The sequence below is a fragment of the Notamacropus eugenii genome, chromosome 5 (genome assembly GCF_028372415.1).
Source record: "Notamacropus eugenii isolate mMacEug1 chromosome 5, mMacEug1.pri_v2, whole genome shotgun sequence".
NCBI lineage: Eukaryota > Metazoa > Chordata > Mammalia > Diprotodontia > Macropodidae > Notamacropus > Notamacropus eugenii.
Window position 1 is genome coordinate 457,978,763 of NC_092876.1, and position 20,538 is coordinate 457,999,300.

The window sequence follows — 20,538 nt, forward strand, 5'->3', positions numbered from 1 at the left end:
GCATGCAAGTTGCCTTGGAGGGGAATAAGGAAAAGACTTGTGCCCTTTAAAGGACAAATAACTTCTTGCCGGAAATGCTCTTTCCCTAATGCTTCTTATCAGTGAATTTACAATTAAGCTTGCACCTTAAAGGCTGGCAGGCCTTTTGTGTTAGAGGTATTGAGTAGGACACAGTACTGCTGGTTGGTAGCTCAGTTCTCACGAGGCACCTGAAAATGGAATTATTAAAGACATTGATGTGAAAGCATTTATGAAGCATGTAGAGTGCATGGCTGTTGTGTTATAAATTCTAGTCTGTGTGTTTGCTAAAATCCACTTGGTATTACAGGAAAATCCATGTTTTCCTTAGTGTGAATTAATATGTGAATGTGTCCATGCTTTACCATACACTGTCAACTCTCAGTTATCTCCCCAGGGCTGCTTCATATCAAGAAGTCCACTAAATGCCTGATTCTCAGGAGCTCTAAATTGCTTTGTCAAATTGTTTCGTGTTTCCAGGAACATCCCTTTGCCCAGTTCACGTGTTTTTCAACATCCCTTTATTTTCTTTGATTTAGTTTTGCATATATGCATGTGTGTATATTTTTATTTTTTCATTCATTTGCTTCCATCCTCCAGCCCACCGCATGCATCTTAGTCCAGTGGAAAACTTCATTGTTATGAGACTGTTGACTCCCACACAGTCCTCCCTAGCGCGAAACCGAAGCATGCTCATTCTCTCTGAGCAGTCCATTGATTCAGGTAAAACAGGCTGAAGGGTGCTGCCTATTTAGGTGTAAAACTGGCAACTGGAAGCTGTGGAAAATGCTAAAAGGGGATTGAAGTGTTTCACTTAATGGTGAATTTTTCCTTTTTTCCTCCCCATTTCCTAGTTTTGTGCAGTGTCTTAAGCTGCTAATTTCAATATTTTCTTTTCATACCAACTTTTGTTGAACCACATTTCTTTAGAACGACTAAAGTAAATTAAAATAAACCTATATTTCCCTCCTAAATGCATTCCTTTCTGTATTAAATATTCCAAGTAAACTTATACCTTTTAAACTTATGGACACCTAATTAATCACTAAGCATTTATTAAGCACCTACTGGACCAAATGGTAGAGATACAAGGGGATGAGATGGAAACCCAGCCCCTGTTCCAAACTGTCCCTAACGAAATCATCCCTGCACAAGCCTGAATCCATTTACCCCAGAGTTCAATATTTGCCACTTATGTGGCATTAGCCTTCCTTCAACTTCCCAATTAGATGTAAAAAATCAAACTGTCCTACAGATTGCTAGTATATTATACCATTTTATTAAAAAGAATTTATATTGAAAGAAAAACTGAAAGTGAAGTTACTAAAACTTTTGATCCTGTAGGTAAACATGCTATTGGCCATAGATAAATAAATAATTGGTAAGGTCATGAGAATATCATTACGTAGCATTTAAAATTTTTATGCATTGGGGAAAAAAGATCAGCCAGCAAGAAGTACAGAATTGATTTGTATATCATATAGAATATGTATAAGTACAGAATCGAATTGATTCCATTGATGTCTGGGTTAACCTTCTGAAAGCTCAGAGGAGGTTGTTCTGTTTGTTCTGAATGCTTGATGGAGAAGAAGGTGAATTGGGGGACTTTCTTTTCTCAGCTTCTTAAAAAAGCTGCAGTTTTTTTTAAACATCATCTCACTAAAATTATTTAAGACACGTATAGTTATTGATGAGGCTACGATAGCAGAGTTGCCTGTCTGGGTAGAATGGAAAGGTCAGATGTCACTGTGCATAAGTAACCTTGCTAGTTAATGCAGTCATGGAGATAGGTTGTCTTAAGCCCTTTGGTTATTGTGGCTTAGAATCTGGTTTCATTGCTCTGTTACATAGAATCAGATAGGACTGAATGACTAACAAAACAGCAAAAAAAGTCATTTTATCCTCTCTGAAGGTTAGCTATTGGGTCCCACAACCAAATTTTACTTCAATTTTTTAAAATCTAGTTCCTTTGAACATTTAGTAAAGTACGTCCATGTTTCCTTAAAGGAGGCTTCTGAGTATGAGGTGAAGAAATCCAACACTTTTTAGGATCATAGAGTTTAAGCTGGAAGGTGACTCCAGAGGCCATCTAATCCAACTCCTCTTCATTTTACAAATAAGGAAACTGAGGCCCAGTGAAGTCAAGTCATTTGCCCAGGACCTCCCTAGTACTAGCAAGTGGCCAGGCTAAGATTTCAAGCAGCATCCTTCTCATTTTCTTTTTTTTTTAATTTTGAGTTCCAAATTTTCTCCCTCCTTCCTACCCTACCCTCCTTTCTAAGATGGTAAGCAATCTGATACAGGTTATGTATGTTCAATCATGTAAGACCTATCTCCATATATCCTTCTCACTTTCAAAACACTGTTGCCTCCAAAAATAATTTCATATTGTTTTCATGAAGAAGTTCAAATGGGAATTTTTTTTAAAAACAAGAACCTCCAAAAGATTTTATTTCTTATCCGTATATCTATTACAAGTGGAATGATGGTGATTCCATATAAGCTGCTGCTATTATAGGGTGAGAGGTCCCTTGGAGTATGAGAGACCATTAGCTAACCTGTGAGACTATTTGCCATGTGCCCAATTATAATGTTGTGCCATTTTTCCTTCCCTCTTCTTCTTCTGTCCGTTCTTCCTATTGCTTTAACTATTGGACTATATAACTCTACAGTCTTCCCTATCTGTCCTCGTTTAGCCACAGGGAGTCCTTATAAATCTCCCTACAAGGCATCTCCTGCCAGAATCCCAGAGAGAAAGAAGATGATGTCCTGTGGTGCCGGGGATGCTCCAAAAGGAGCAGTTTCGTCTGAACAGGTAGGTTTTAGAGCAAGCCTTGGTCACTTTCAGTAAGGTTTTTGATCTGTGTGACATTAAAACAATTTAAAATCTCTTCCTGCATTTAAGAAAAATACACCTTTTTATTTGGAACAGCATTTTTAATGGGAGTTTTGTGAAATGATGTCAAAGCTGGTGCCAGGGTGAGCAGCATTGCAGTCTTCTCTAGATCCTTTCAAGTTTGTTTTTTAGTTCTGGATCAACTGTAACTGTTTGGTTTTGGTTTTGATTTGCGGGGAAGCAGTTGGAGTTAAGTGACTTGGCCAGGATCATACAACTTGTAAGTGTCTTGAGGCTGGATTTGGACATAGATCCTCCTGACTTTAGGGCTGGTACTCTACCCACTAGAGTACCACCTGGCTGCCCCAGCCAACTGTAATTGTACTCATTAATAACCAAATATCGTCTCTATGGAGAATATTCTTTCTGTTGAGGCAGATAGATGATACAGTGGATAAAGTGCTGGACCTGGAGTTAGAAAGAACTGAGTTCGTCCTAAGTCATACACTTAATAGCTGTGGGATGCCAAAGCAAGTCTCTCTGTCTGCCTCAGTTTTCTCATCTGTGACATGGGGATAATAGTAGCACCTTCTGCTAGGGTTGGGAGGATCAGATGAGATCATATTTATAAAAGCGCTTTGCAAACCTTTAAAGTACAACATTCTGTAGATGCTAACTGCTGTTGTAACTATTACTGAACCAAGGTATCAGTTGACTTCCTACAGTCTTCTGTTTATCTCTGAGGCACACAGAAGCACTCTATCCACTGCCAGATTTGGAGTTAAGAAGATCTTTGTGAATGTGACTTACCAACGGTGTGACTTTGGTATGTCTTATGGATGTTCAGAGACTTTAAAACTTCCTAGGGATGACCTATGCGGTATCTGAGTAAATCAGTAGTCCACAGGCATGTGCTGAAGCAGAATTTTTTCCCTAGGCTGCTTCACAAGGTTGGGTGGTCAGTCTTTAGGAATTATGGGCAACAGAGCCTTACTTGCACAAAGTTTCTGAAGGTGGAAGAGACCCAGAAATTCTTCTAGTCCAATGATGTTCAACTGAAATAGAAATACAGTGCTGCGCGGCATATTAACTTAGAAAAAAAACCTACCAACATCTGTGTTGTATTGTATTTTTCTCTATTTTGTGAAACTTTTCCCAATTAGATTTGAGTCTGGAGGAGTTTGGGGAGCCTGTGGACTGTGGGTTTGACACTTCCTATCTAGTCCAGCCTTCTCATTTTACAGATGAATCAACCAAGGCCCAGAGAGATTAAGTGAATTAGTAACAGACTGAGGATTAGAACCCAGGTGTTGTGCCTTCAGATATAGCATTCTTCCCCTGCACAAAGGTGCAAGCTGACCCTTTAATTTTCCATCTATCTCAGAGGCAGGTCAGTGACATAGTGACTATAGAACGCTGGGCTTGGAGTCATGGAGTTCAGGCACACTGTACCTCTGACTTACTGTGTGTAACTTCTTTTCAGCCATTTCTCTTCTGTAAAATGAAGATAATATTAATACCAGTTCAGAGAGTTGTTGTGAGGATCAAATGAGATAATATTGGTGAAGCACTTGGTAAAACTTTAAAGTGCTATATTTATCATTATCATCATGTGTGTATGTATATGTGATATATATGTATATATACATGCATATATGTGTATATATACACACATACATATATGTATATATACATATATATATTTCTGATAAATATTTTGTAAGTAATTCTGTGGCTCTTTTTCGAGCATTCTCAGCAGGCTTGTAGCACTAGAAATCCAGAGCTATATTATATTTTATAAGCTCCAGGCTCTAAACAATAAATTTATAATGAAAAATTAGGGAAGGATGTGTACCCTCAGGTGAAAAGTAAACTGAGTATTTGAAGAACTAAAGCCACAAAAAAGTTCCCATGTGCTGAAAATGAGGATCAAAGATTCTGCCCTACCATTTTTCTTGACCCATAGGGCATTTATTGGCTGCCTACAATGTGCATTGCTTTTTGGTAGATGTTATTGGATGATGCAGGTAGCTGGGTGGTGCCGTGGATAGAGCAGTGGACCTAGAGTCAGGAAGATCTGAGTTCATATCTAGCCTCTAAACACTTGTTAGCTATGTGATTCTAACATGCCATTTAACCCCAGTTTGCCCCAATTCCTCATATGTTAAATGATTACCTGCTGGAGAATGAAATGGCAAACCATCTTTGCTAAGAAAACTCCATGAACTCATCCATGGGGTCACAACGAGGCGGACGTGACTCAGCAACAGTTGGAGATGATAATTTGAGGACGTGCTCTAGCTGGAAACAGAAGATACACATGCATGAAACGATGGGGAATCAAAACAGAGTTGGCTTTCATCTCGCAATTATGCCACAGAAGGCCTGGGTTCACATCTCTCCCGTCACATAACAGCTCTGTGACAATGGGCAAAGCCACTTAATCTCTCAGAACCCCAGCTTCCTCATCTGTAAAACTGAGATAATATCGCCTCTAATGCCTCCCTCACCAGGTTGTGAGACTGAAGTGAGATAACTGTGCTAAAGTGCTTTTGTACACTTTACAGAACTGGATAAATGTAAGGTATTGTTTTATAGTGACTGTAATTATTGTTAATTATTATTTAGTTACTGCAGAACTACCGCTGCAGTGCAGTGAAATTAGAATTTCTGTCCAGTCCCTTACGGCAGCACAATGGGCTCGTCTGTCCTCTTCTCCCCTGAGACTTTTCTTCATGCCTTTTTGTTTTTAAGCAAACTCTAGGTATCCACAGCTGATGATTTTTGACTCCTCTTTCTTCTTTGGGTTTTCCTGACTCTCCAGCTGCTTAATTCTTGTCAATTTGTTAAAGCCAAAGGCTTAACTTGCTGGTCATGTCCCACTTGATTCATTGGCTACACCTTCCATCTGCCCATAATGCTTTTCTAAATCCTTTCCTGTCTTGGCCTTGGCTGCCCTTCTTCCCAAACTTGTTCCTTTTTCTCACTCCACATAAGCTCCCTATCTCTGATGTTCCTATTGAGAACATCTTGTGAACACTTAATGACCTCAAGTATATTCTCAGTGTTTTCATATCTGCCTCTTCTACCCCCGTCTCAGCCTGAGCTCCTTTCCTTCTTCCTCTGTTGCTAGTTGCCCCTTTCAAGAGCGTTATCTCCTAACCTTTCTTTTCTGTTTGTTTTTGTTTTAATATTTTTTTAGTTTTCAACATTCACGTGTACAAGATTTTGGGTTTTAAATTTTCTCCCCCTCCTTTCTCTTCCCCTCACCAAGACGGCATGCAATCTGATGTAGGCAATGCATGCAAAATCATAGTAAACCTATGTCCACATGAGTCATATTGTAAAGAAGAATTAGAACCAAAGGGGAAAACCATGAGAAAGAAAAAATCAAAGAACAAAAGAGAGGAAATAGTATTCTTTGATCAGCATTCAGGCGCCATAGTTCTTTCTCTGGATGTGGATAGTGTTTTTCAGTATGAGTCTTTGGGAACTGATTTAGTTCATTGCGTTGCTGAGAATAGCTAAGCCTATCCATGTTGGTCATCATACAGTGTAGTCATTACTATGTACGGTGTTCTGGTTCTGCTTACTTCATTCAGCATCCATTCATGCAAGTCTTTCCAGGTTTTTCTGAAACCTACCTGCTCATCATTTCTTATAACAATAGTATTCCATTACCTTCTTATATACCACAACTTGTTCAGCCATTCCCCAATGGATGGACATCCCCTCAATTTCTAATTCTTGGCTACCACAAAAAGAGCTGCTATAAATATTTTTGTACATGTAGGTCCTTTTCCCATTTTTATGATCTCTTTGGGATACAGTCCTAGAAACGATATTGCTGGGTCAAAGGGTATGCAGTTTTATAACCTTTTGGTCATAATTCCAAATTGCTGCACAGAATGGTTGGATCAGTTTACAACTCCACCAACAATGCATTAGTGTTCCAATTTTCCCACATCTTGTCCAATGTTTTTCATTTTTCTGTTTTATCATATTAGCCAGTCTGATAGGTGTGACATGGTACTCTCCTAACCTTGCTTTTCCTTTCCTTTGCCTCAGGTTTTTAATGACTTCTGTGTTCTGATGTTTCATTCTGTTTCAGTTCCCTGCATTGTAATCATCTTGCATCCTTCATTTGCAGGGTCTCTGTGGGCAGTGAATTTGCTCCCAAATTAGAAAACTGTTGTTTTCTTTTTCCTATTTCATAGCTTGGTGTGGTTGTTTCACAAATGTAATGGGGGCTTCCTTAGCATAACTTTGAAACCAGTCATTTTTTAAAATAAATTATTTATTTTTAGTTTTCAGCATTCACTTCCATAAATTTTAAATTTTCTCTGCCACCTTCCACTCCCTGCTCCCCAGGATGGCATGCCATCTGATATAGGTTCTACATATACATTCTTATTAAACATATTTTCACATTAGTCATGTTGTATAGAAGAATTAGAACAAATGGGAGGAATCATGAGAAAGGAAACACTAAACTAAACAAAAAAAGACAGCAAATAGTATGGTCCAATTTGCATTCAGACTCCATATTTCTTTCTTAGACTCCCTATTTCTTTCAAAACTACTCATTTTTCAAAATCACAGTTATTTTCAGCCTAACACAAATCATGGCATGTTGGACGGAGAGCCCACCTCAAAGCCAAGAAGACCTGGGTTCAAGTCCTATTCCTAATGATACTGTCTGTGACCAGAGTGGGGAACCTGTGGGCTCAAGGCCACATGTGGCCCTCTAGATCTAGAGCGCATTTAGGGTTTGGGTTAGGAATAGATCTAGAGGGCCACATGTGGCCTTGAGCCCACAGATTCCCCATCCTTGGTCTGTGAGATCCTGGGAAAGTCACTTCATCTCTCAGTCCCCTAGGCAACGACCAGTATTAGGAAAGGGGCAGTTTGCTTATCTGGGAGTTTCACAGGGTTAGTCCCTTGTTCTAACTCCTCAACTTAGTAGTGACCCAGACAGGTAGAATGTGAAAGTTGGAAAGGAGGTTTTAAATATACACATCGACATTTTTATGCATGCATGCATGCATGTATATATGTATATGTGTATATACATGTACGCACATACACACATATACATTGTGTGTGTATGTTATTCATTCATTTTTTCAGTCATGTCTGACTTCATGATGGGGTTTTCTTGGCAAAGATAATTGGAGTGGTTTGCCATTTCCTTCTCCTGCTTATTTTACAGATAAGGAACTGAGGCAAACAGGGTTACATGACTTGCCCAGGGTCACACAGCTAGGAAGCGTTTGAGGCTGGATTCTCCTGATGGTGCTCTCTCCACTGTGCCACCTGGCTGTTCCTATATGTTTATATGCATGTATATATGCATGTGTATGTATATGTACACACATATGCATACATACAATACATACAGAATGATAACATGTAAATGGAAAGAACAAGGACTACAAGCCAGTTGAAGTGAGTGTTGCACAATTACAAAGAATAAGCTTGGATATCAAAGACGCCTCCCCAGCTCCTGGCAACGGGGATTCACATACATGAAACGCTGTACATACAGACAGATTGGTTTTCAATGTGCCGATCGTCTTTGATGATTTTTCTTCCTCTTTTATTTTTTACAAAAATTTCTTTATTGTAAGGAATGGCTCTTTGGGATAGGGGAGGAATGCAGGGGGAAGTTTAGGGGACATAAATGGAATGAAATAAACAGAATCAGGAAAGCAATACACATAATATGGTAAGAATGTAAGTGAAAAAAACCCACAAAAACCCCACAACATCACAATTATACTGACCAAGCCTTAAAAAATAGCACCTAGTCCAATTCCCTCATTTTACAGATGAGGAAACTGAGGCTCAGAGAAGTCATATAGCCAGCAGGTAGCAGAGGTACTGTAGCCCAGTGTTATTTCTCATTGCCCTAGGCTAGCATACCTTCTTTAGTTTCTCCAACTAGACGTGAAATTTCTAGATTTCCTTCTATGTAGATTTGAATAGTAAGGTGGGGATGGCAGTGGGAGGATTGGAGGTTGATGGTGGTATGTGTTTGTGTGTGTGTGTGTGTGTGTGTCTGTGTGTGTGTGTGTGTGCATGCGCTCTCTGTGTGTTGTGTGTATGAGAAAAGGGGGAAAAAGAGAGATTGGTGAGGGAGATTGGCGAAAAGCTGAGAAGACATGGAGGTGCTTGGTAGGTCCAGCTATCTTTGGGGGGGGGAATGTGGGCCGTTTTTAAGGGCTAACAAGTGGGTAGTTATGGAGCAAGGGAACAGTAATGCTCCCATATCATTCTAGTATGTATTTTATGGAAGAATTTATGGATGGCTTTCTTGGAGGTTACATTCACAGCAATTTTATCCACCCATAATTTTGTCCTGGTGATTTTTTATATCTTTGTACTCTACCTACGATCAGTCTTCCTGAAAATGGTGCTTTGATACTGAATTGGCACTTCAGTTAGGCCTTTGATCTTCTCTGCCAGGGGATGGAGAAATCTTTTCACGGAGAGATAGATAATTTTTGGATGATTAAACAAGTGTCTCCTCGATTCAGAATTCTCTTTGTGAGGGAAAAATATGATTATGATCATAAATATGATTTATCTATGAATATATAACAGTTATACCACACAAAGGCAGCTTATTACAGTGAACAGGAGTACCAAATTTGGAACCAGAAGACCTAAGTTCAAGTCCCAGCCTTATGTGACTTTTGGCTAGTCAGTGCCTTGGTTTCCTTATCTGTTAAAAAAGAGATAGAAATGCACAAACCCTGCCCCTTTACACCTTTCAGCTGTAAATACCATGATTGTGAGGAACCATGGTTTTGGTTAAGGTTACAAGCTAATAAATGGGACTTTAACCCAGACCTATGAACTATGAACCCAAGCGTGAAGATTCAAATCCAGTGTTCTTTCTCTGCTACCACTCACTACATTGTGCCCTGCAGAAGAAGGAAGAATAACGATATTCTTAAATTTACAGAGTACCTATGGGGAATGAATTTGCTCTGAAGTTTTACATAAAACAGTTATTTTCTTCTTCCTGTTTTGGAGCACTGTGCCATCCCTGTATAATGGCCTGAATTTAGCCACCGCTTACAGTTTGGAAATCTATGAAGCTTATGAAATGGTCTCTTTGAAAGTCAACTTTAGAAGTGTTGTAGTTACAATATTTAAAAAGCAGCTAAAATGAGACATCTCACCGTCCTTCTACTTTCATGTTCTTTCCTCCCTCTGTAGACTGAGAAAGTAAGGAAAGAGAAGCGGCCTCCAGCAGCTGTTTCCACGACTGCCCTTGGATCTCCATTAAGAAAAACGGATTCTCCAGCAACCAAGAGACATTCCTCTCCTGCCATATCTAAGTAAGAATCTTTTCCCTTTTCTCATCCATCCTTGTTGGTAGGAAAGCTGTGATTTCAGGTGGTCAGTCAGCAAGCTTTGATTAAGTACCTACTATGTGCTAAGTTCTAGGGATACAAAGAAAGGCAAAAAAGGAATCTCTGCTCTCAAAGAATTCACAGTCTAGAGCTGGACGATATACAAATAACTGCATACATACCAGACGTAATCAGTGTAAATGGGAGGCAGTCTCTAAGTCGCCAGTGGGTGGGAAGGATCAGGAAAGGCCTCCTGCAGAAAAGTAAGCTTTGAACTGAGTCTTAAAGTTGGGGAAGCTAAGAGGTAAAGGTTAGTGCAAATGCATGGAATTGGGAGACAAAATATTTGGGTGAAAAGGAACTAAATATGTCAGTATAACATGGAGGGGAGTGAAATATAAGAAAGGTAGGAAGAGGGAAGGTCAGAGAGGGCTCTAAATGTGAAATTGATTATTTTTTTTATTGGATCCTGGAAATAATAGGGAGCCAGTGGAGTTCATTGGGCAGGTATGGGGGTAGGGTGATGTGTGACATGACCAAACTTTCATTGTAGTAAATGACTTTGGCAGCTGAATGGAGGAAAGGCTTGCGGCAGGGAGCCCACTTAGAAGGCTTTTGTATTGGTCCAGCTGAGGTGATGTGAGCAAACTAGGCTGGTTGGGAGCTGTGAGAGTGAAGGAAAGGTTAAGTGTCCACTTTCACTGAGACAATAACCAAGGAGACAGAGTGAAGATATTTATTTGATGACTGATGCAGAAAATGAACTAGTAAAAGATGTTTACCAGCTGATAAAAATGAGGTTCTTATTTATAAGGTTGAATTGATCTGTCCCTGGGATGCCATGCAAATGCTTTTTTTTAAAAATCCCTTATTTGCATTGTTTTTCCATTAAGAATTCCATTAGGATGCTTGTCCATTGCTCCTCTTCCACTATCCTTTCTTCCTTATTTCCTTCCTTTGTGGCAAAGTCCATTACATTGTTTTCTCTGTACCTCTGCATCGCCAAGGCAGTATTCACAGCACCAAAGGTGACTATAAATATGCCAGTGTGGTTCTGAATCACAAAGTACAACAAACTCCCCATATAGAAGGCAGAAGAAAAACATTTATTCAGACACCAGAAAGCCAAATCCCAACACCAGAAAGCCGAATCCATCATAGTCACTATAACTAAGAAGTCAATATGCAGGGGACAATGCCATTCCCAAGCCTCCCCCGCACCAGGGCCTTCCCACAAGCAGACGCTCACAAGACTGGCTGTGCCTGCCTATGTCCTCTCTCTCTGCTCTGACTGCTCTCACCAACTTCCTCCCAGCTTTGCTCTATTCTTTCTCTGTTCCACCCCACTCCTCCCACCACATGTGACTTAGGTTTCCATGTGATTTAAGACCACATGGGATATTAATGGGTGGGAAAGATCTTCAAATTAAGCAAAAATACATTAACAATACATCCTCAGCAAGCAGTTATGACAAATGTGGTCATGGAAGATTTTGGGATGATGTAACCATAAGATTTGGGCAGCTGGATGGTGCAGTGGATAGATTACCAGGCCTGGATTCAGGAAGCCCTAAGTTCAGATCTGACCTCAGACTCTTACTAGTTGTGTGACCCTGAACAAATCACTTAACTCTGTTTGCCTCAGTTGCCACATTTATAAAATGAGCTGGAGAAGGAAACGGCAAACCAGTCTAGTGTCTTTGCCACGAAAACCTCAAAAGGGGTTCCTAAGAGTTGGACACGATTGAAACAGCTGAACATCAGCAAAAGCCTAAAATATCAGTCTCTAGTGGGGAAAAAAAGTGAAAGGAACATGGCAATTTTTGTTTGTGTGTTCAGGTAACAAGCCTAGTCACTCTAGCTCACTGCTAGTTAATTAGTTTCTACTTTAAAATTTGGCTTGACTATTGCTTGTTTTACACATCTTGCCCTCTTGTAAGCTGCATCTGTATATAATATTGATCAGCTCTCTAAAATGCCATGTTTCTGAATTCTTAAAGCAGGACACCTTGTTCAGAACGCTTTGTTTAATTACTTGTAGCGCGCCTGTGAGGTCCTCACAAGCGTTAGCATATCCATTTTACAGTTGAAAAATTGACAGCTTAGAAAGATTTCAAATAACTCGCCCCCAAGGTCACACAACTAATAAGTGCTAGAGCAAGTGAATTGTTAATTAATTTATGGAATTATTAATTGATTTACTGAGACCCAGATAAGGGGAGAAGTCTCCTAGGAAGGGACACATGTGGTTCACTGTACCATAGTTATTCACAGTAGGGGCAGCTGTAGAAGGGTCCTCCTTGGTGCTTGGTCCTCCTGGTGCTCTCAGTTTATGACTGACAAAGTGGGACCACTGGGGTGGGGGGCAGGAACACCCTGTTCTTTGGATACTCACCAAGAAAAACCATGATGGCAGTGAGTGGGACATAGTCCTTTAATGAGACACAGAGATTAGAGGATTACAGAGTGGGGTGGGGGAAAGGTAGCTTTGGGGAAAAGAATGGTGAAGGGGAGAGGCACAGAGAATCTCTTAGCTGAAGATCAGAGTGGAGAGCGCTCCCTCAGCATGGTGAAGGAATGCTGGGGCACAGAAGTTTGGAGTCCCATTTTTATAGGGTTTTGGGGGGGATGACTTTTATCTTTGCCACTTTAAGGTTAATTATTAACAAATCCACATCGTCTCAAGGTTATCAGCCATACCTTAGGGTTAGTTCAGTAGTATAATGCTATGCTGGCGTTTTGCTGGTCTTCCCGAGTGTATACAGACCAAAGGCAGTGAACAGGACCAAGGAGCTGTTACATTAAGGCCTAGATGACTTCCCCTAATTTAGCACATAGTCTTAGGATGTGGCTTTAGTGAATTTAGGAGGCTGTTCCCAGTGGCTCTTGTGCTCCTCTAATTTATGAGACTGTTTGTAAGTAATTTAGGCTGCCTTGATTTATGGGGACAGTTTGCAAATGACTCTAGGCTCCCCTTTGCAGTCTTACTTCATAATATTTTACCTTATACTAGCTACTTATAAACCTACTACACTAACTGTGCTGGGGAGGGGGGAGGTCAGAGGGACCAGAGCAAGATGCAGTTTCAACACAGCAGAAAATAAAAGAACCTGGGCTTCTGACTCCTAAAGTTTCAGCTCTTTCTACTACTCCACATTTTAAAATTATTGCAGTAAGTGTATTTCTTTTAAAATCTATTTGTATCTTTTCTGTGCATCCAAATGCTCATTTCATTGTGGCATTCATCTTTCTACCTCTTTAAATGTTTCTTGTTCCTATGTTAAGTGAGCATTTAGTGTTTTAACTGCTGTTAGAGAGGAAGATTGATGGCCCCAAGTCCAGTGTCTGCTCCTCTCAGCTCCCCCTCCCTCCCTTATCAATGTTTTATTACACCAGCTCTCCTGTCCGACGCTTCGATGATTCTGCCTTGTTCATTTTCTACTCTTTATTTTGATGGTGTGGTATTCCTATTTTAAATGGCTCAATCTGTTCATCTTATGTTGTTTGTCTTGCCTGGATCCAACAATTTTCTTTTCATTTAAACTGACTCCTCTGTCCCATTCCTGCCTCAGACATGTTCTAGGTGTGTGATCCAGAGCAAGTCATTTAACCACTGCCTCTGTTTCCTCATCTGTAAAATGAGGCTAATCGTCTCACCAGCCTCCCAGGGCTGTTGAAGGGGGATCAGATGAGATCATGGCTGCAAAGTGTTGGCAAGCTTCAAAGCATTATATCAGTGCTAGCTGCCTTGTTATTATTTATTGATATAAACTTGGAAGCCTTGCGATTAGTACCCTCCGTTTCATGAAGTACTTGGCATTGCCTCACCAAGAATTATGTACTTAGCACATCCCCCAATCACATTTTGTTCCACGTCATTTTTTTAATGCTTTATTAATACGTCCGTGCTGGTTTTTCTCTCAGCTGTCACTTGGCAACAAGCTATAGCCTTATATTCCCTCACTCCTCTTAAACGGATCTCAATTTAAAGAAAAAGAGGAGTTAAAAGCAAAGCAACACATCAGCCGTGTCTTTCAGGTTCTATACCCATAATCAGGGACAGCTAGGTGGCCCTGGACCTGGAGTCAGGTAGACTCATCTTCCTGAGTTCAAATCAGTCCTCAGATGATTACAGCAGGGTGACCCTGGGCAAGTCACTCAACCCAGTTTGGTTCAGTTTCCTCATCTGTAAAATGAGCTGGAGAAGGAAATGGCAAACCATTCCAGTATCTTTGCTAAGAACACCCCAAATGGGGTCACAAAGACATGACTCAGACAACTGAATGATAACAACCCACAAGTGACATTCTGTTTCCATTGTCCATCACTTCTCTGCCAAGAGGAGAGACATCTATTTCATTTCTGTAGAACTGTAAATGGTTGCTTGCTAAGATACTCCAGACAGTTTTGAAGAACTCATAAAAATTAGCTCTGTCTCACTAGACACATATGTAAGGGATATGTTCCTGTAAGTTGGGAACTGTCTGCATATTCATTTCAAGGGATGGTGACTCACTTAAGCCTGGGTACAAATTCATCACCCTCACACCAACTTGATAATAACAAGCTTTTCTATGTAGTTAAACTGGTCCCCAGGCCATGTCACAATGAAACACTGGAGTACTGGGGCTTTGGTGGAAATGATCAAATGAGCTGCCAAGTCAGATAGCAAATCATAAAACAGGCTGACTACTCCCTCCATTGGAAAGGCTGCAAAAATAAAATGCCTGATTCTAAAGCATGGGCAGTTGTGTGCTTTTGGACAGAGGCAGAAAAACCATCAAAAGCAGCATAAAAGGTCGTTCTAAATGACTAGTAACACAGATTCAAATTACCATCAAATTGGCAAAGATGACAAAATGGATCCAATGAGATGATATTTGTAAAGTGCACAGTACTTGGTACATAGTAGGTACCTAGTAAATGCTTATTTTTCCTCTCAAAAAGCCTATAAAGATAGAATGGAACCAGTGAGACATTAAGAAATTGAATGCCACCTAATTCTAATAACCAGCTTTGACCCCAGAAAAGAAATGAGAGAAGCACGTTTTTCTCCTTTCGGTAGAGGCTGGGGACTATGGATATGGAACAGTGTCTCCAGTGTCAAATATGGTCAGTATTGGTTGATTTTGCTTAAATGTGTTTCTTTGTCACAAAGGAGAGTTTAATGACAAGGTATACCCAGAAATGACTGATGTAAAAATGAAAGTATCAATAAGCCTTTTGAAGGGCAAAAAATGAAGATTAAAAGAGAGCCTGAGTAAAGGGTCCAGTAGTCTGGGAGAACAGAAACAGGTGGTTCCAGAATCAGAGAACCTGAGTTTAAATCCCACCTCTGACAAGTGTACCTGTGTGACCTTGGGCAAGTCACTTAACTTTTCTGGGCCTCCATTTCCTCATCTGTGAAATGAGAGTGTTGGATTAGATTTCCCTTTCAAGGCTGTTCCAAATTTAGATCTAGAATTCTATGGGCTAGCAGCAGAAAAGTTGAAATAGGCCTTATGTAATTAATAATTTGCTCTCACTGGGTCTCAAAAACCTGTAAGTTTATTATTCTCTTTCCTGCCCTTAATATCAGGAAGCTGTTCTTTGGACACTGAGCTTCCTAAGAATATTTTTCCATAAAGTAGTCACTCTTGGTTGTATGTCTCTTGTCAGATGTCATCTAGGTTTCCGGTAAACAGTTTCAGAAGCCTACCTCAAACCAGGGATCAGATACCTAGCTATATAGCCCATATCCCAGACTGAAGATACATACATTCATATCCATAAATAATTCTATCAACACTCCCTTTGCCCCTGAGTCTTTATAGGACCCTACAGCCCTCCATGTGAAATAGTCCGATGCTTTTTTTTTAAAATGGCGATCAAAAAGTCAGCTAATGTTTCTTGTGTAAGTATTCCCAGGTATCCCTCATGTAGCTGACTTGGACGTTTTTATTTAGGAATCTGGGTGAACGCTGCCTTTTAAAGTACATTGAAAATGAAACAGAAATCCAATAAGGAGAAGAAAGAAAACTGAATTCTCCTCCAGGGTTCAGATGTGTTTTGCATCATGGAAGGAATCGGCTCAGGGAGCCATCTGCGACTCATTCTGAGTGGCTGAATCATGCTGGGTTCCTTTAAGATTAGGGATTCTTAAGCTTTTTTTGAGTTATGAACTCCTTCAACAGTCAGACAAAACCTATGCTTCCCTTCTCAGAAAAACAATTTTTTAAAAGCATAAAATTAAATACATAGGATCACCAAGGAAATCAATCATATTGAAGTACAGTTTTATGTATATATCAGATATATGTACATATACATGTATATGTGTGTATATACACACATATACATACCTACACATATTTAAGTTCACCGACCACAGGTTAAGAACTCCTATAGACCAATCTCTAGGTGACTAGAGATCATAATGGTATTCCTTTGTGATAGCCTTCCAGGTTGTCACACCTTTGTCCCAGTCTGGCATCTATAATAAATAGATAATTCCTGAGGTGCCACTGCAGATAATTGAGTATTGTCTTCCCCACTGTCATCTAAAATTGGATTTAATATAAATACTCTTTATCAGAAACTTATCTTGGAAAAAAGAGTGATTGTGCACATAAAAGGAGAGTGGCTGTATCTCCTGTTCCTGCCCAATTATACGCCCACATAAAGATGCCCTCCAGACAGCAACCCAAGGAGATTCATTCTAGCCTGCTTGCTTCGCTATCTGAATTAATGGGTTGTACCTGACCTTACTGAGGGTTGTTGTTCAGCCATGTTTGACTCTTTGTAATCCCATTTGGGGTTTTCTTGGCACAGACCCTAGAGTGGTTTGCTATTTCTTTCTTTGGCTCATTTTATATATGAGGAAACCAAGGTAAACAGGGCTAAGTGACTTGCCCAGGGTCACACAACCAATAAGTATTTGAGGCCAGATTTGAACTCAGGAAGAGAAGTCCTTCTGACTTCTGGGCTCTTTGTTGTGTACCTGTACCACAGCAATGCTTTTTTTTCATCATCTCACATCAGTATACACTATGTGGGTAGTGTATGTGAAAAAAGATAGAATCCTATTTCGTTTTCTAGCCTCATGAGAAATGTGAAAGATGTGTTCGAAACAACCCTGGAAAGACGGGTCCTGATTCATACTCTTGATTAATCTCGTCTAGCCATTGTGCAATAGTAACAGTAGCTAATGTTGGACAGCTTCAGAAAAAGGCTTGAAGCTTTCTTGGCTTTCAAAACCATAGAGAAAAAAGTCTTTTGTAGCTCTGCTTACCAGTAACCAATGCTCCAGGAGCACAAGACCATGCTTTCCCTTTCCCCTTAATTCATGCCCTTGGCAAGCTATGTGCCACAGTGGATGGAGCTCTGGGCTTAGAGTCAGGAAGACCTGAGTTCAGATATGGTCTCAGATGCTTACTGTTTGACTCTGGGCAAGTCACTTCTTCATGTCTGCCTGCCTCAATTTCCTCAACTGTAAAATGGGGATAATAATAGAATAGCACCTATCTTCCAAGGTATACTTGTGAGGTTCAAATTCAAAAATATTTGTCAAGTGCTTAGCACAAAGCCAGGCACATAGTAGGTGCTTAATGAATGCTTGTTGCCACCTCTCTCTGTCCCTTCCTTATAGTTTTCATCATATATAGACGCCTTAGTCATTTATTTATTCATTCATGCGTCAATCCATTCATTTAATTAGTTATCCTTAAATTTTCATTTATTTATTTGTTTCCTGAAGGTAGAGAGAGGGGAATGGAATAATGTGGCCATATGGAAAAACACTGGCAATCAAGCCTCAGACTCTAGACTGGGATGGAGAACCTAGAGCCTCGAAGTGAAGGGCCATGCTTGAAGACCGGGAGGGCCACGTGTGACCTCAAGGCTGTAGATTCCCCACCCCCGGTCTAGACCTTTCTGTGCAATTCACTGTGTCTTTGAACAAGCCACTTAGCTTTTCTGGTCCCCAGCTTCCTTTTCTATAAAATGGGAACACTATCTGCCCTAGCTTTGTTGTAAGATTTTGTTTTAAGAAACAAATGAGATAATGGACATAAGCATAATTGGAAAGTAAAAACACCAATTCTGTGTTAAATGGGATGGCTTTCTTGGAAAAGGGGAGAGGAAGAAAAGATGCAGGGGAAATTGAAGTTATATAAGAACAAAAGACAGCAATAAAATTTATAATAAATACTCATGAGAGCAAAGGCTTTGTTACTAAAATAGACCTTAGAAGTTATCTAGTTCATCCTTTCCCTTGATGATGAGGAAGCTGAGACTCAAAGAAGTCATTGCATGAACTTAGTAAGTAACAAAGCATCGATGAGAGCTTGAGTCCTTTGAGTCTAAATACAGTGTTCATATCACTACACTCCATTAATCTTTAATCATATAATTGGCCAGGTTCTTCTAGGGTTTAGGGAAAAGAATCAAGGGATCCTAGGCCCATGGATATTGAATTGAAAGGGACTTCATGGTCCATCTCATCCACCACCACCACCACCCCCAGTCTCATTTCATAGATGAAGAAACTGTGGCCCGAAGAGGTAACTCATTTGTCCAAGGTTACACAAGTAGTAATGTCAAAACCCTGAATTTGAACTCAGCTCTTCTGATTCCTATCCTAGCACCTTTTCCACTAGAACACAGTGTCTCCATGGAGGAACCATTTGGTGCACACACACCTCACCACACAGGTGAGACTAGAAAAAGGTAGTATATAAATTCAAGCCAGGTCAGCCACTTGTCCATGGAGCCTCAGAGGTGAGATTAGAACCCAGGTCCTGACTCCACTGTCCTTCCTACTGTGTCATTCTGACTCCCAAAAGATGCCAATATCTTTTTCTGAATATTATTCTTCACTTTAAAGCTTATGGTAGACATTTAAGTTTTCTCTTCAAAAATGCCAATTTGAACTTGAAATTCTTATCTTGAGAGTCTATTGAGGTCTGAAGGGTTTGGGGAGAGAGAGAGAACACAGTCTGTCCACTGAGACCCAGAAATCCGCTCCCATGTTTTTGTTTTGTAGAACACCTTCAAAAACATACCCACAATCTCCAAAGAATACCAAGCCATACCAAGGATCACCTGTCAAATACCGAAGCCCCCAATTTCCCAACCAAGAGACTCCAAAGAAGAAAGCGGACAAAGAAAAAGCAAACAAGGAGAAGGAAGGGGCTTTGAGTCAGAAAGCACATGGAGCTCATGGGGATCAAGGTGAGAAGCACCTTGCAGAGAAACACAGCCCTGGGTCAGGAAAGACCGAAGTTGGTGAAGGTAAGCCTCCTTAGTACAGCCAGCACAGAGGTGTTTGGTCTTGGAGGGGGTGGGCTTGGGGGTGAGAAGAGAGGTCTCCATTTGACCATGTAATCAGCCTGCTTGACTGAAAGCGCTGGCTTCTGCTGTGAGGAAAGGGAGGTAAGGGAGGAGGAGGCGTCTTGGGGCTGAATGACTTTTCTAATATCACTTTTCAAACCATTTAGTTTCTCTATCAAATTGTCTTACTCATCTCCCCAAGGGGAATGGCCAGAGGTAAAGAACGAATGACTGACTCAGCTCCTGGCTTTGGAAAAGTTCCGAGACGTGCTGAGCAAGATAGGCTGGACATGGCCAATGTGTAATTCTCAGCCAAAAAAAAGGTTGCACCTTAATCCTCAGCCTCTGTTCCTTAAATAAGATGAGCAGGGATCACTTTTGAGGCTTGTTTTTTTTTAATAATAACATTCATAACTGTTGTGTTAATTAGTTGTGTCAGACTCTTCATGACCTCATTTGCAGTTTTCTTGGCAAAGATACTGGAGTGGTTTGCCATTTCCTTCTCTGGCTCATTTTACAGAGGAGTAAAGTGAGGCAGAAGGAGTTAAGTGATTTACCCAGGGTCTCCCAGCAGTAAGTGTCTGAGACCAGATTTGAACTCGGGAAGATGAATCTTCCTGACTCGAGGTCCAGGGGCATTCTATCCACTGCATCAACCCAGCTTGGAGCCAGTATTAATATTAGCTAGAATTTATGTAGAGCTCTAAGGTTTACCAAGTGTTTTAGATGCTCTCTCATTTGATTCTGATGAGGTAGGTGCAGTTATCCCTGTTCTACAAATGAGTGGAGAGGGCGGGGCCGAGAGGTGTAAGCAGCTTTATCCAGAGGCATGCACAGTTAGCTACTGTCTGAGGCGAGATGAAACAGGTCTTTAGGAAGAACCTTTCCTTTTTTAATTGGTGAGACAGTGGGGTTAAATGACTTGCCCCGGGTCACATGACTTGTCAATATCGAGTGTCTAAGGCCAAATTGGAACTCAGATCCTCCTGACTGCAGCGTTCCATCCACTGT

At 40.5% G+C, this 20,538-nt stretch overlaps 1 protein-coding gene across 8 annotated transcripts in view; it reads left to right on the top strand.

The window, feature by feature from the left end:
* Window positions 1–20,538, top strand: part of MAP7D2 (MAP7 domain containing 2) — a 182,478-nt gene that overhangs the window by 143,515 nt on the left and 18,425 nt on the right. For 6 of the 8 annotated variants that reach the window (XR_011968256.1, XM_072615305.1, XM_072615307.1 and 3 more), the window contains 4 exons: window positions 619–741; window positions 2,691–2,833; window positions 10,082–10,203; window positions 19,241–19,488. Coding sequence is in view for 7 of the 8 variants with exons in the window: in XM_072615305.1 (XP_072471406.1) it covers window positions 619–741; window positions 2,691–2,833; window positions 10,082–10,203; window positions 19,241–19,488 (636 nt within the window). In the remaining variant the exon portion in view is untranslated. The remainder of the gene's footprint in view (window positions 1–618; window positions 742–2,690; window positions 2,834–10,081; window positions 10,204–19,240; window positions 19,489–20,538) is intronic. The other 2 variants (XM_072615306.1, XM_072615308.1) reach the window with 2 other exon arrangements.